We start from the raw sequence: 16481 nt of genomic DNA on the forward strand, positions 1-16481 counted from the left end.
TGATAGCCAGAGAAGGCATTTTATTGTGCACTTCTCAAAAAAGAAAACGTAGTGTCATGACTTGTAATAATCCACTGTGGTCCAATCACCTTTGCCATCAATCACCTTATTATGTGTACCAGTGTGTCCCAGGCTTTATAGAAGAAAATGACCTTACTGACCAACCATCAGATAAGCATGTACTTCGAGTTCTTTTGTAGCCTTCAGGAGTGGATTTGTACTATTCCATCCAAGTTCTTGCCTGGTTTCCTTTTTGATTAACTGGATAAAATTTCAATGTAGATATATAGCTATCAGCCTAGAACCAGTTAGAACAATCTGCCCAGTACCTGGAATGAAACATGCACCCTGGGCCTTATTAACATTATGTTCTGATGGATTGTACTGATGTACCCATACTGAGAGTAAATGGTTTGGGAGGTGTAGTGAATTAAATAGTTCCCCCCCAAATCCACGTCTACCTGGCACTTCAGAATGTGAATTATTTGGAATAGGGTCTTTACAGATGTAATTAGTTTCATTAAAATGAGACCATGGGTCATAAAATGAGGATTAGGAACGTCCTAAATCCAATAACTGATGTCCTTATAAGAAGGCCATGTGAACACAGAGAGACACACAGGAAAAACACCATGTGAAAATAGAGATTGGAGTGACAGGTATCTACCAGCCAAGAAATGCCAAGTAACCATCAGAAGCCAGAAGAGAGTCATGGAGAGTAGATTCTCCTTCAGAGCCTCCTGAAGGCATCCAACTGCCAACACCTTGGTTTTGGACTTCACCCTCCAGAATTGTGAGATAATACCTTTCTGTTGTTTTAAGCCACCCAATTTGTCATACAAAGGTAAGTACATTACTACAAAAAGCATTTATAATAGGCTTTTATTGCAGTCTAGCTGTGATCTCTGACCCGGTTGATTACCAGGACTGACTTACTGATCTGGCATCTTAGCCCAGAGTTCCCTTTCTCTGAGAGCTCCGTGTGTGTTCTCCCCAAAGTGTCTACTCAATCAAAAAGAATGACATTTCCAAACTGACAAAGTCTATTCTTAGTCAAGATATATGGGGAGTTACACTCCCTGGCTAGATCTTTCCAACAAGCATTGACATCCTTTTGCAAGTAAATGTAGGTTAGCCGAATCCGTTTTACAAAGTATCTCTCTCCCCCTGATATTTTATTATAGTATCAGTAAACCCAGAGTTCTCTATTAGTTTCATTCAGAAAACATATAAATTATGTAAGATTGCATGTATACAAGGCGGGCCGTAGGAGGAAGATGGTGGTGCAGTCTCGCGTTACCCAAGAGGAAATTAAGGAGCCGGAGAAACCGATCGATCGGGAGAAAACATGGCCGCTGCTACTGCGTGTTTTTACCACCAATAAGGGCCGCCGCCACCGAATGGACGAGTTTTCCCTCAGAAACGTACCGTCCAGCGAGCTGCAGATCTACACTTGGAAGGATGCAACTTTGAAAGAAGCTAGAAAGAAGGGCACACACTTCAATTTTGCAATTGTTTTTACAGATCCTAAAAGGCCTGGCTATGGAGTAAAGGAGATTGGCAGCACCATGTCTGGGAGGAAGGGGACTGATGACTCCATGACCCTGCAGTCACAGAAGTTCCAAATAGGAGACTATCTGGACATAGCAGTCACACCTCCAAATCAGGCACCACCTCCCTCAGGCACATGAGACCATATTAAATTTTATTTACTATTTCTTGAATTATTTTTCATTCAGTTATGTAAAATAAATTCTTTTTCTTCCCCTCATCATTGCCATTAAGCCTTTAAAGTCTAAACAAATTGTAATGCCTCTGTCTAGGAATTAGATTTGACTGTGTTATGGTATGGATATTAATAGAAAGTCCATATGTTTCTGATCCTTCTGTAAAATACAAAGAAAAGTGCTCTTAGCATCCTTTGTAAAATTGTATTGTTAAATATATGTGTGCAATCAAAAAAAAAAAAAGATTGCATGTATGCAAGACGTGACCTTGAAATTCTAGTCACTTTAAAGACAAATCATATTTTCCTTGATCTTACAGCAGAACAGGTACCCTTTATGAATGAGTATAACGTAGAAGCTGGAAAATACTTAAATTTATTTTATTTACCCCACAAAGTAAGACTTTGGATGTTAAAATGAAACTTCATGTCTGTGGAGAGGACCCAAGAAAATCAATCATATCTGTAGGAAACTCCATCAAGTACAAACCTTGTCCATTCCCTTATAGTACTTTTTTATGATTTTTCATAGTATTTTTAAAGGAAATCTTGACAATTTTTATTTTTTAAAAAATCAACATTATATTGTTTTGGTTTTTTTAAGATTTTATTTATTCATTTGACACAGAGAGAGAGAGAGCACACAAGCAAGGGGAGCAGCAGAGGGAGAGGGAGAAGCAGGCTCTCCAATGAGCAGGGAGCCCAATGCGGGGCTCAATCCCAGGACCTTGCTGGACTGGAGCCGAAGGCAGACACTTAACCACCTGAGCCACCCAGGCACACTAAGTCAACATTACATTGTAAAACAAAATGGAAACTGTTTTGGTCCCTACAGAGGTGGAAAACCAGTTACCTAAATAAATTATTTGTTGTTTATTATTATTTTATTTATTTATTTATTGCTATTTATGGTTTTATAACAATAAATATTATAATATAATATTTATATAATATAATGTGATATGATATAATAATATAAATTTATTATTTATTGTTTAGGGAAGAGATTCTGACCCCAGGTCAGCCTCTGAAGCATTCAGTGGACTTGGCTATGCTAAATCTAAGCTACATTGAGAAGGATCTCTTAGTATACAGGACAGAAATCAAATTTAACCAGAGAAACATTTTACTCAGGAGATCAACTAAGTGACTCAATGATTTATATCACTGAAAAAAAAAATAGTTGCTGTTAATTAGAAGCTCCCTAAGCTTTCTATACCTCATTTATTCTTTGAAGAGATTGCCAATGATAATGATATATTAAGTTATTTTAATATCCACTTCGTGGAGATAATAGTATTTGTAATATTGAGAAAAGTCCTTTGATAAAATATTCGGTAAAACACCAAAACAGAATTTTTTTAAAGAACACATTGCCTGCAAACAAAAGAACTCTTAACAGAATGAACTCTGCAGCCTCTTTGCAAACTGGGTCTAGAAACACAAAAAGTCCTGATATATGGGTCTAGTATGAGAAAAGAGGAGCAGGGATTAGTGGTACCGATCTACAGCAAAAGAATGCCTGTGGAGTTTCCGTGTTGCCCTTTCTGCTTCCTCTCCCCCTTCGCCCTTCCTCCTCCACCCTCTGGTACCCCAGGCCATTAGCGCATGATTCCAAACTTTCGTTTTCAATCTTCCACCCTTTTGAGAATCTGACAGCATTACATGTTGTCTCCACAAAAATGGTGTATTTGCTCACATAATTATGAATACCGTTCTAAGAGTATTTACGGACTCTTTCCATCTAGGGATGGACCTATGTACTCCTCTTCCTCCTCATTATGAACCTTTGCCTTAACTGCTTACCAAATCTAAGAATCAGATAAGCTCATCTGTCTTAAAATGTAATAAGGCTTAATATTTTTGCCTATTCTCTACTAGAAGGAATTTTAAATGAGGTGACTTCATCTCTAACTGATATAACTGATCAAAGTGGTATAAACATCGTTGTGCAATGGGGGAGTTGCATTTTGCCTCCTAAGGAAGGACCCCTTCCAGAAATCCCCATATCAAAGCTTCATACAAGGTAAACTTGATTTTGGATGTCTTTCCTAGAACCCAAGCAAAATATATAAAAGTGAACTCATCTTTCCCCCAGAAATACATTCCCTTTCCATTGCCTTCATAATCTAGATTCAGAATCTCAGAATTACTTTGATCCTCAATTCTTCTCCCCTCATTCAGTCAATCATCAGGTACTATCATTTTTCCTTTATAACGTCTTTCATATCCTCTATGTACTCAAATTCCTCTATGTATTAGTTTCCTATTTCTGCTAACAAATTAACACAAATTTAGTGGCTTAAAACAAAGCAAATTTGGGGCGCCTTGGTGGCTCAATTGGTTGAGCGACTGCCTTCGGCTCAGGTCATGATCCTGGAGTCCCAGGATCGAGTCCCACATCGGGCTTCCTGCTCAGTGGGGAGTCTGCTTCTACCTCTGACCCTGCCCCCTCTCGTTCTCTCTCTCTCTCCTTCTCTCTCTCAAATAAATAAATAAATAAAATCTTTTAAAGAAATAAAAATAAAACAAAGCAAATTTATTATTTTATACTTTTGGAGGCCGGAAGTCCTAAGTGAGTCTTATGGAGATAAAATCAAGGTGTTGGCAAGGCTGATTACTTCTGGAAGTTCCAGAGGAAAATGAGTTCCCTACCTCTCCCAGCTTCTAGAAGCTGCTCACATTACTTAGCTTGTGGCTACATCACTCCAATCCCTACTTCCAAACTAGCATCACCTTCTCCTAACTTTGACACTCCTGCCTTCCTCTTATAAAATCCTTATGACTGGAGTGCCTGGGTGGCTCAGTCGGTGAAGCATCATGATCCTGGGGTCCTGAGATCTCCCTGTCCCTCTCCCACTCCCCCTGCTTGTGCTCTCTCTGTCAAATAAATAAATAAAATCTTAAAAAAAAAATCCTTATGATGACACTGGGCACACCTGGATAATCCAGGATAATCTCCCCATCTCAAGATCCTTAACCACATCTGCAAAGTCCCTTTTACCATATAAGAGAACATATTTGGGCGCCTGGGTGGCTCAGATGTTAAGCATCTGCCTTCGGCTCAGGTCATGATCCCGAGGTCCTGGGATCGAGTCCCACGTCAGGTTCCCTGCTCAGCGGGGAGCCTCCTTCTCCCTCTGCCTTTGCCTCTCTCTCTCTCTCCCTGTCTCTCATGAATAAATAAATAAAATCTTTTTAAAAAAGAGAACATATTGGGCGCCTGGGTGGCTCAGATGGTTAAGCGTCTGCCTTCCGCTCAGGTCATGATCCCAGGGTCCTGGGATCGAGTCCCGCATCGGGCTCTCTGCTCCTTGGGAGCCTGCTTCTCCCTCTGCCTCTCTCTCTCTCTCTCTGTCTCTCATGAATAAATAAATAAAATCTTTAAAAAAAAAAAAAGAGAACATATTTACAGGTTCCAGAGATTAGGATGCAGACATCTTTGGGGTACCATTATTCAGCCTACCACACTCTACATCATCTCTTCCTCAACCCTAGTTTTGGTCCTTATCTGTACCCCTGGACTACTTCAACATTTCCCTAACTGGATTTCTTGACCTTAGCCCCTCTCCCAATTCCTTGGCCATTCTGTTATATATGAACTAAGTTTTAATGAATATTTGTCATATCTTGAATGGCCAAAACACTGACCCTAACATACCTTGGCCCAGCATTATTCACTCCTGTCAAACTGATCATAATGTCCCCCTAAGTACATAAACCAAGGAATTCCTGTATTTGTTCAGATCATACTTCCTCTCACCTCTAAAATTCTCCCATTATACTAGAGTCTAACATAAGTCCCACTTCTTCCATGAAACCATCTCGACAGGTCCAATTCACAATTCGACTTCCTATAGCACTTTTTGTGAACATGATGCCCCTAGCATTTACTACATGCTATCTGTGTGTGTCTTCACCACTTTCCCACCATATGACCTTACAGAAGTCGTTTTTCCTTCCCGTGCCTCTGTTTCCCTGTCCATAAAACTGATAATATTTATACTCTCATCATAGGAATATTCTGACGGTTCAATGTAAAAATAATGCACTTAAAATGCTCAGCATACAGCACTTAATAAATGTTAACTCTTCTTCTTTTTTCTTCTATTTACCTTCTTTAGCATATGAGCCACATTAAAAATTCCTTCGGGGAAGGGATTATTTCTTGTGCATTATATACTATACACATTGTAAGATCAATAGGTACATCTTTTATCACTATTACTGTTGATGACAATAATTATCATATAAGAGATCATTCTAATAATGTTTCAGAACTCCAATCTGGTCCTTCCCACTTTCTCTTTCTCATTCTGGCTATACAAGTGAACACCTTCTCTTCCATCAAACTATTTACGTTTCTATTAAAATATTTAGAGAACAGTTATGCTTGATTCACTGTGGAAACACCAAAGGGCAATGGTTGGCAAATAGCTGATCTTCATCAAGTATTGGTACAAATAATTAATCTGTGTTCAAGAATCTGCCTGTTGCATTGCTTTCTTTACATCTAAGTTATCATTTGAAAAAGGAAGAGGTTGTATTTGATAACCTAAAGCTCTTTGAATCTCTAAAATTCACTATTCCTATAATTCTGTGAATAGAGTAAGAAACCACTTTAACCAAGAAATAACCCTTTCTTATGTTTATTTTTTCTCTCCAAGATTTTATTTAAATTCAAGTTAGTTAACATATAGTGTAATACTAGTTTCAGGAGTAGAATCTAGTGATTCATCGCTTACATATAACACCCAGTGCATCACAAGTGCCCTCCTTAATGTCCATCACCCATTTAGCTCATCCCCTCACCTCCCCTCCAGCAACCCTCAGTTTGTTCTCTATCATTAAGAGTCTCTTATGGTTTGCCTCCCTCTCTGTTTTTATCTTATTTTATTTTTCCTTCCCTTCTCCTTTGTTTATGTTTTGTTTCTTAAATTTCACATGAGTGAAATCATATGGTATTTGTCTATCTCTGACTGACTTATTTCGCTTAGCATAATACACTGTGGTTCCATCCACGTCACTGCAAATAGCAAGATTTCATTCTTTTTGAAGGCTGAGTAATATTCCATTGTATATATAAACCATATCTTCTTTATCCATTCATCAGTCAATGGACATTTGGGCTCTCTCCATAGTTTGGCTATTGTTGATTGTGCTGCTCTAAACATTGGGGTGCATGTGCCCCTTTGAATCAATATTTTTGTATCCTTTGGATAAATACCTAGTAGTGCAATTGCTGGATCATAAGGTAGTTCTCTTTTTAACTTTTTGAGGAACCTCCATACTGTTTTCCAGAGTGACTGTACCAGTTTGCATTCCCACCAACAGTGTAGGAGGGTTCCCCTTTCTCCGCATCCTTGCCAACATCTGTCGTTTCCTGACTTGTTAATTTTAGCCATTCTGACTGGTGTGAGGTGGTATCTCATTGGGATTTTGATTTGTATTTCCCTAACGATGAGTGATGTTGAGCATTTTTTCAATGGTCTGTGGGCCATCTGTACATCTTATTTGGATAAATGTCTATTCATGTCTTCTGCCCATTTCTTAACTGTATTATTTGGGTTTGGGGTATTGAGGTTCTTAAGTTCTTTATATATTTTGGATACTAACTCTTTATCAGATACGTCATTTGCAAATATCTTCTCCCATTCTGTAGGTTGTCTTTTAGTTTTGTTGATTGTTTCCTTCTCTTTGCAGAAGCTTTTTATCTTGAGGAAGTCCTAATAGTTCATTTTTGTTTTGTTTCCCTTGCTTCTGGAGATGCATCTAGTAAGAAGTTGCTACAGCCAAGGTCAAAGGGGTTGCTGCCTGTGTTCTCCTCTAAGATTTTGGTGGACTCCTGTCTCACATTTAGGTCTTTCATCCATTTTGAATTTTTGTGTGTATGGTGTAAGAAAGTGGTCCAGTTTCATTCTTCTGCATGTGGCTGTCCAATTACCCCAACATCATTTGTTGAAGAGACTTTTTTCCACTGGATAGTCTTCCCAGCTTTGTTAAAGATTAGTTGACCATATAGTTGTGGGTCCATTACTGGGTTCTCTATTCTGTTCCTTTGATCTGTGTGTCTGTTTTTGTATCAGTACCCAGACTGTCTTAATGATTACAGCTTTGGAATAGAGCTTGAAGTCTGGAATTGTGATGCTACCAGCTTTGGTTCTCTTTTTCAACATTTCTTTGGCTACTCAGGGTATTTTCTGGTTCCACACAAATTTTAGAATTGTTTGTTCTAGCTCTGTAAAAAGTGTTGGTGTTATTTTGATAGGGATTGCATTGAACGTGTAGATTGCTTTGGGTAGTATAGACATTTTAACAATATTGGTTCTTCCAAGCCACGAGCATGGAATGTCTTTCCATTTCTTTGTGTCATTTTCAATTTCGTAAGTGTTCTATAGTTTTCAGAGTGCAGATCTTTTACCTCTTGGGGAGGTTTATTCCTAGGCATCTTATGGTTTTTGGTGCAATTGTAAATGGGATCAATTATTTGATTTCTCTTTCTACTGTTTCATTATTGGTATATAGAAATGCAACAGGTTTCTGTACATTGATCTTATATCCTGTGACTTTGCTGAATTCATGTATTGCTTCTAGCAGTTTTTCGGTGGACTTTTTTGGGTTTTCTACATAGAGTATCATGTCATCTGCAAAGAGTGAAAGTTTGACTTCTTCCTTGCCAATTTGGATGCCTTTAGTTTCTTTTTGTTGTCTGACTGCTGAGGCTAGGGCCCTTTCTTATCTTTAAATCATTTCCTCAAACACTGCTTTCACTTTGGTATCACCATTCTATGGTGCCATTTATGATAACATGTCTGTTTATGAAGACAGAAAAAATCTATTCCACTCACTGCTAGATATGATTAAGTCAACAGCTATTACTTGAAACTATCTTCAGTATTATAATCTTATTTTATATATGCATAAGCATAAAGTATCTTTTGTTCTAAGACAAAAATTTTTTAAATCAACATATATATGTAGCACTCACATAAATGTTCATTTGATTGAAGATAATATAATAAAAATACTTTTATAAACAAATGTATAATTGGAATTGTAAATGGGAAGATGTAATTAATATGATCTTTGGCCAAAAACATCTGAACCCTACTCTAGGTCAACAACCTCTTCCCTTAAGGTCCACAAGGGAAATATATGACAAAGAAAGATGCAAATAAAAATAAGCATTTTGTTAAAAATATAATAATAATAACCAACAAACACATTTGTTATTAGATAAGACTTTAATGCCAGACTTCAGTGCAGAACTTTAGGGAATAGTCTGAAACTTGGTGAACAAGGGCCTTTGCCTAAGCTCATTATTTCCTATTTCCTCTATTTCTGCCCCACCACTCAAACCCAAGTCTTAGATCTTCCTATTCTAATGCCCACTACAGTCTTATTTAAACATCTACCATAAGACTCTACTCTGAGAAAGCATGACCCAATTAATGTCCTTTAACTTTACCAACCCAAAACAAACAACCAAACAAACAAAAACTTTACCAATCCATAGCAACTCCTCCTCCTTGAAGGAGAGAAGAAATTGCCATCACCAACAACTTGAGGAATAAAACATCAATTCCTCCTTTACACCACAGAGCAAAATAAATTCCAGAGAAGTTTAAGAAATAACAAAAACTTCAGAAAAAAAAATAATAAGTGATTGCTCACAAAATTTTGTGGAGGAGAAAGACTCTAAGCATGGTACCATGAAACAAAATGGAAAAGATTAATGGGATTTATTACTTCAAACTTAAAGCAGAAAATTAAACTTGGAAAAAAGTTAAAAGGTAATATTTTACTGGGAAAATATCTGTTCTACATATGACAAAGGCTTTTACAGGAAATAAGAAAAAAATGCTCTAAGAAATAGCAGAAGTCTTGATGAGGTAAAAAGGAACACACACATTAATGGGAAGACCTATCCAGCATTTTGAGGGAATCATTCCCTGAGGAGAAAACATTTAAGCTTAGATCTTAAGGATGTGAGGAAGGAAAGAGCATCCCCGGCAGAGGGAACAGCATGTGTCAAAGTTCTGAGGCTGAGAAGAGCTTGTCATTGTCAAAACCCTGAAAGAATTGCCAGCTCACCAGTGTGGCAGGAACAGAGTGGGCAGAACGGAGAGTGACAGGAGGGAAGCTTGGAGAAAAAGTCAGGGACATACCACGCAGAGTGTTAAAGGGGTTTTTAGTTCTATTGTAAGTGCAGTGAGAAGCCCCTGGGCGGGGGGGTGGGGGGGAGCAGGGGGCTGTTAAACAGATCACTGGTTCCTGGCTAGATGGCAAGGAATGGAGGGGAGCAATAGCAGACCTCGAAAGGTCAGTTAGGAAGTTATCGAGGCTATTACAGTAATCCAGGCTATAAATGGTAGTGGCTTGGGTTCAGATCATGGCAGCAGAGATGAAAAGAAGTAAATGTCGCCAAGCTCTATTTTGGAGGAAGAAGAGAAGGGAGTGGGAGTGGTGGTTTGGGAGAGAGGAAACCAAAGAAAAGTCCTAGATTTCTGGCTAGAGCAGCTGGTTGGACAGCAATGCCTTTTACTAAGGTGAAGCAGATTGAAAGAGGTACAGATTTTAGAATGTAAATCAGGAGATAAGATCCTCGAGGGGGCATCTGTGTTTAAACTTTGCTTAGCAGTATACACCCAGCACACAGCACACTGGCTGACACAATGAATACTACTCAAATTGGGTTTGATGACAATCCTGTGACATCCTGACAATTCACCACTTACAAGAGGGGATTCGGTAAATGTAAATGAAAAAGTAAACAGATATGGGATATACATAGTCAAAAGATTCATATTTTGGGGCGCCTGGGTGGCTCAGTCGGTTGAGCGACCGACTCTTGGTTTTGGCTCAGGTCATGATGTCAGGGTCGTGAGATGGAGCCCCGAGTTGGGCTCCGTGATCAGTGGGAAGTCTGCTTGGGATTCTCAATCTCTCTCTCTCTCTCTTCTTCTGCCCCCCCCCCATTTGAACTCTCTCTCTAAAATCAATAAATAAATCTTAAAAAAAAATAAAAAGATTCACACTTCAAATTTATGAATAAAGTGACAGTGATAACTTAATGCCTTCCACATAAATGAGCCTTATGTAAAGCAAGGGACTTTTTTTTACAGAATATTTTATGTAAAGAATGTCTGACACTATGAATTGGTACTTTGGGAAGAAAAAAGTCATAAGGAGTTCAATGTAGATGAGGGCTCTTTATTATTATTTGAAGTTCCTAAATTCTATTGTTTTAGAGACTTGACTCTTAAAGGCACTGTAGGCTCACACTGCTGGCTTTTAGTAGAAAGGGGAGCAAACAGGAGAGCAAGTGACATCACCTTTGTGTCAGCTGTTGGTGCTTGTCAGATTAGACAGGCTGAAGAGGAGCCCTCAAATGACATTGAGACCAAATAAGTATTCAGCTTTTAAACTCTGAGGGCAACATGGTGTTTAGCATAATCACATTGACATGCTATTTGCATGTCCCAACTCTCTAGAATACAGATTATGCATTGTGTGAAAAGGAGAAATCCTATACAAAAGGATCTTCATTGGTGTTCTGCCAAAAGGTATCTAGACTTCAATACTTTTCAACAGGTAATTGGCATCTAGTGTCCTTACTATTCCAATAAAGGCTTTTCAAAAATTGGCACCAGCTGTTGTTGAAAATCAAATTTGATCGGAGAGACTTCAAACTGAGTTAAATTTATCCAGACCTGAATTTTTATATCTTGTCTAAGTAAGATGTGAAACAAAAACAAACAAAAATTCTCTAGGATAGCCAAGCAAACCATTTTTAAAAATATTATGGAAGTTGGGGCACCTAGGTGGCTCAGTTGTTTAAGCATCCAACTCTTGATTTCGGCTCCGGTCATGATCTTGGGGTCGTGAGATTTGATTCAATTTGACTTAAAAGTGGACCCCTGCCTTACCTTTTGGTGTCTCCATTTCTTCAGTTGTAAAATGGAGATGGTAATAGTACCTAGCTCATAGGGTGGTCCCAGGTTAAATGAGATAATGTGGTGAACCACTTACAATTGTGCTCAGTGGGGAGCCTGCTTGGGATTCTCTCCCTCTCCTTTTATCTCTCAACCCCTCTCCCTGCTCACCCGTTTTTCTCTCTCTTTCTCTCAAATAAATAAATAACTCTTTTAAAAAAATTCTGGAACTATTAAAGACAATTGTTAATTCCATATGATCCAGCAATTCCACTTCTGGGTATACACCCAAAAGAGTTGAAACCAAGGTCTCAAAAAGATATTTGTACACCATGTTCATAGCAGCACTGTTTACAATAGCCAAACGGTAAAAGTAACCCAAGTGTCCATCAATGGATGACTGGATAAACAAAATGTGACATATATGTACAATGGAATATGATTCAGCCTTAAAAATGAAGGAAATTCTGACACATGATATAACGTGGATGAACTGTGAACACATTTTGTTAAGTGAAATAAGCCAGCTACAAAAAAAGACAAATATTGTACGAGTCCATTTTGCGAGGTACCTATAGTGGTCAAATTCATGGAGACAGAAAGTGGAATGGTCGTTGCCAGGGAGAAATGGGGAGTTAGTTAGTATTTAATGGAAACAGAGTTTCAATTTGGGAAGACAAAAACATTCTAAAGATGAGTACTAGTGACAGTTGCACACCAATGTGAATATATTTCCTGCGACTGAACTGTACATTTTTAAATGGTTAAAATGGTAAATCTTATTGTACGTGTATTTTATCACAATTAAATATAATAATTGTGATTACTACTTTAAGTAGTAAGTGGTCTGTCATATGAGTGATTTTGTCCTGTCTGAGGGCAGAAGAAACACTGATTGATTCAGGGGGTGGAGGCAGGTAAGGATAGGGAAGCCTGCAATCTGGCTGCCTCAGAAGGTAGTGCCTGCTCATTCGAGGCATGGTAGGAAGAGAAGAGGAGGGAGGGGTCTCTATATCTGCTTTCAGATAGGAAGGATCATTCCATTTCTGGCAGCATAGGCACATGGTCCGTCAACTATTTTCATTTTTCAGTTTTGTTGTGTTGCTTCAAGGATGGTGAAAATTCTTTTTAGATCCTGGCAATAGACTCTGAAATCCTACCATTTTTGGAAAGGGAGCTTGAAGTTTTCACCTTTTCTGGAACGTCACAGGTTTGTTATTGACAGCTAGGGAAGGCTGTAACAGCTGCAGGTCAGGTGGCCTTTCAAATCACTACTTTCTCTTTATCCCTGCTGATTTGTTTTGGAAAGGGCAGATTACGACACAGAATCTCCTTTAGGGCTATCAGTGAATCTGTCGCCAGGATTTTCCTTTTCCCAGATTCTCAGAGTTGTTAGAATTAGATTTCAAATCAATGCAGAGATGTGGGGGTGAAAGGAAGCCCTGAACTCTTTGGGTCACCATCGTATCATCATATCCCAGAATTCCAGAAATCAGAATTCCATGGTTCAAGGGTCCCTAGTGATACTGCCTGGTGGCAGTGAGAATAAATGGTTATATCGTACAAATTTCTAATTTCAGGTTTAAAATATTCAACTAAAAATGGCATCTAATCAAGAGATCAAGCTTTATAAAAACTGGAAGTAGCTGGATTATAAACCTAATGAGCTTTATGCTCCATGTGCACATAAAGAATGCTTTTAATGACTGATGAGTAAGCTACATTTTTATTTTCCTTTTAAATGGCCATGGATTTTCTTTTTCTAGTGAACACTGATCTTGAATATACACAAATGCTAAAACCCAGCTGCTTCTCTTTGTGACCAAAAAGCAATCTTAATTAGTTTTTATAACATATACATATCTTTCATTCTAGTGAAGCGCAATACTCAACAAATAATGTTTTGATTAAAATCCAGTGAATGCTCTTCCTGTTCTTTTCCTCCCTATACAGTCTTGCCCCATACTTTTAGCATCTGATACCCAAGAGAAAGTATCTCCAGAATATAATTTTTCAGATAACAGAATCAAATTACCAACTTTATTTTGAATGTAGATTCTATCATTAAAATCTCCCCATTTATGTAACTTCATAGGCTTTATGAAGGAAAAAAAAAACTGCACTTACATCAATTTTACATACTGATAAATAAATTTTTAGGGACACCTGGCTGGCTCAGCCGGTGGAGCATGAGACTCTTGATCCAAGGGTTGTGAGTTGGAACCCCACTTTGGGCATAGAGATTACTTAAAAATAAAATCTTGAAAAAAATTTTTAGTTAGATGATGGCTTAAGGCCACATACACTTCATTAACTGCCACCAACTGAACAAGGGCCATCACCCTGAATTTCTAAGTGCTTATTCCTTAGCAGAGTATTAATTAATATTATCAGGAAAACTATATTGTCAAAGTTGATTATTTTGGAGGATTTATTTTTTGGTACTATACTATATTACCTAAATTGAGTGTGTCCAATTGAAAATTCGCAACACTTTCTGCCCATGTTTGAAAGCCAGTTGCATTAGTTTGCTAGGGCTGCCATAACAAAATACCACAGACTGGGTGGCTTAAACAATAGAACTTTGTTTTCTCACAATTCTGGAGCTTAGAAGTCCGAGATCAAGGTATCAGCAGGGTTCGTTTCTTCTGAGGTCTCTCTCCTTGTCTTGTAGATGACCACCTTCTCCCTGTCTTCACATGGTCTTCCCTCTGTATGTCTCTGTCCTAATCGCCTCTTCTTATGAAAACACTAACAATATTGGATTAGGGCCCACTCAACCTCATTTTAACTAGTTACCTCTATAAAGATCCTATCTCCAAATATAGTCACATTCTGAGGTACTAGGGATTAGGGCCTCAATATATGAATTTTGGAGGGACACAGTTGAGCACATAACATGGTCAAAAATTCAGAAATAGCAAAATTAAACCCACCAGATCAATAAATAGTACTTAGTAAGAGTTTATTGTGCATGTAAGAACAGTTCTAGAACTGGGAGCTTTCTAATTTAAAACTAATATGAAGCTCAGGTTACAGGATGTTACAGGATGGCTTATAAAGTGAAAATAAGGAAGTTGTTTAACCTTTACAATGATTGGCTATTACAGTGGGGGTTTCCACATGGCAGGGGATTGGTTAAAAGTGATTACCTTATACCGTTTTCGGAAGATGACAAGTTTCTTTTATGATATCAGAGGCCTTTGCAAGAAATTACCTAAGTTGGTTACTATTTGTGTCCATGAAAGAAGTTAGATTTAGTTTTGCTTATGTAGCTTACATGGTTTTATCACCCAGAGAATTTGCAAGTCCGGTCTCCACTTTGTATTTAATTTTAACAACACCAATTCACAGACTTCCCATGTTTTTCATTTGGTTTAGGTGGAATAAAGTAGTCCCAGATAACTGTTCCTATACAGAAAAATTACATCTAAATGATGTTCAAACTGGAGTCAGATACAGCACAAACACAGGTTGCTTGGAGGCTCCGTAATGCTTATCGTTAAGGATGGCAGATTTTTGGACCAACAAATCTCATAAGCCTGAGGATATCAAAGTCCTATTAGGAATAAGGGGGTCCCAGGTATAATAGAAATTAAATTCTTACATGTGTAAAGGCTTTGGTTAGATATACCTGAGACTCTGTACCTGAAACCTTCAGTCTGTACACCACTTTGGAAAGGTGTGGTGTAGAGATGGGAGTGTTAAAAAAAAAAAGTAGAGAGAAGCAGACAGTATACTGTACATAGACATGTTCCCACCCACTTAGAATTAAATTAGGGGGGGCAACATGATAACCAATAGACCAAACGAAGGAGAACTGAAGTAGAGGTCCTCGGCAGACGCATGTGCAGTCCTACGTGAGCAGAAGCTGTCTAATGCCCAAATGCAAGCAACTGGGATGCTGGGGAATGTCACCAGGTCCATACACTTCAAGATCCTTCTCCTGCCCAAATACAAAGGCCTGGAAGAAGAGATGTATATGGTCTGGTGAGCAAAGGATCAACGTTCAGGGCACACACACAATGACTTTCATGGGTCCATTGGATATATGACTGCATCCAATGGGGGCAAATTAATAATAAGTCCAAACAGTATCCTTAAGGAGAAAGTTAAATGATATAAACTGCATGTAGACATGGTGACAAGTGGCCAAATTCTAGGGTGAAAATGAAATAAGTATGCCATGTATCAAATATTTAGGTTCCTATTATGTGCCAGGCACTAATGCCACAAATTACCAATTACCAATACAGAGCCAGCTGGAACATAAAGGTAAAATCCTGAGTTCAGTTCTCATCTCAATAGTCTCTATCACATAGAATCTCTCAATGAAAATGTTGAAAGACATAAATGAATGATCAGCATAGCACAGTAGAAAAATCATGACACTGGATACTTACAGATGAGAGTTCAAATCCCAGCTCTGCAACTAAGGCAGCTGTGCTGATACTTCCTTACTGGTTAGGTGGGAATTATAATATCAACCCTACAATTATGCTAAGGATGAAATGAGCTTCTGTCTTTTAAAGGGTCCAACATAAAGGGCCTAGCATAGGGGCTCCGAATTATTAGTTCTCTTTTCTCTCTTTTCTTTCCCTGCCATTGACTTCCTCAATGAGACATTCGATTTAAACTGATGCATGAAAGAATGAATTTATCTAAAGGAACAAAAGTCCTGATGGTGTACATTTTTAATTATTAAAACAGGTAAATCAAGCACTTTGGGGCTTAAAGAATCACTAGTTTTCTTCAGTGGAGATGAGTTTTTCAGAGGCAGTGACATACATGGGAGAATAGAGTGAAGACTCACTGATATG

At 38.3% G+C, this 16481-nt stretch overlaps 1 protein-coding gene across 1 annotated transcript; it reads left to right on the forward strand.

Annotated features, from left to right (window-relative positions):
* The first annotated feature begins 1277 nt into the window (after positions 1–1277).
* On the forward strand, positions 1278–1691 carry LOC110591512 (histone deacetylase complex subunit SAP18-like). The gene has a single exon (XM_044912672.1). The coding sequence runs from the start codon at positions 1278–1280 to the stop codon at positions 1689–1691; it is 414 nt and encodes a 137-aa protein (XP_044768607.1).
* The last annotated feature ends 14790 nt before the right edge of the window (positions 1692–16481 follow it).

Source organism: Neomonachus schauinslandi, chromosome 2 (genome assembly GCF_002201575.2).
Source record: "Neomonachus schauinslandi chromosome 2, ASM220157v2, whole genome shotgun sequence".
NCBI classification, from domain to species: domain Eukaryota; kingdom Metazoa; phylum Chordata; class Mammalia; order Carnivora; family Phocidae; genus Neomonachus; species Neomonachus schauinslandi.

Bases quoted from the DNA above. Each gene is read 5' to 3' on its own strand.
- LOC110591512 (XM_044912672.1), top strand. From the start codon at position 1,278: ATGGTGGTGCAGTCTCGCGTTACCCAAGAGGAAATTAAGGAGCCGGAG.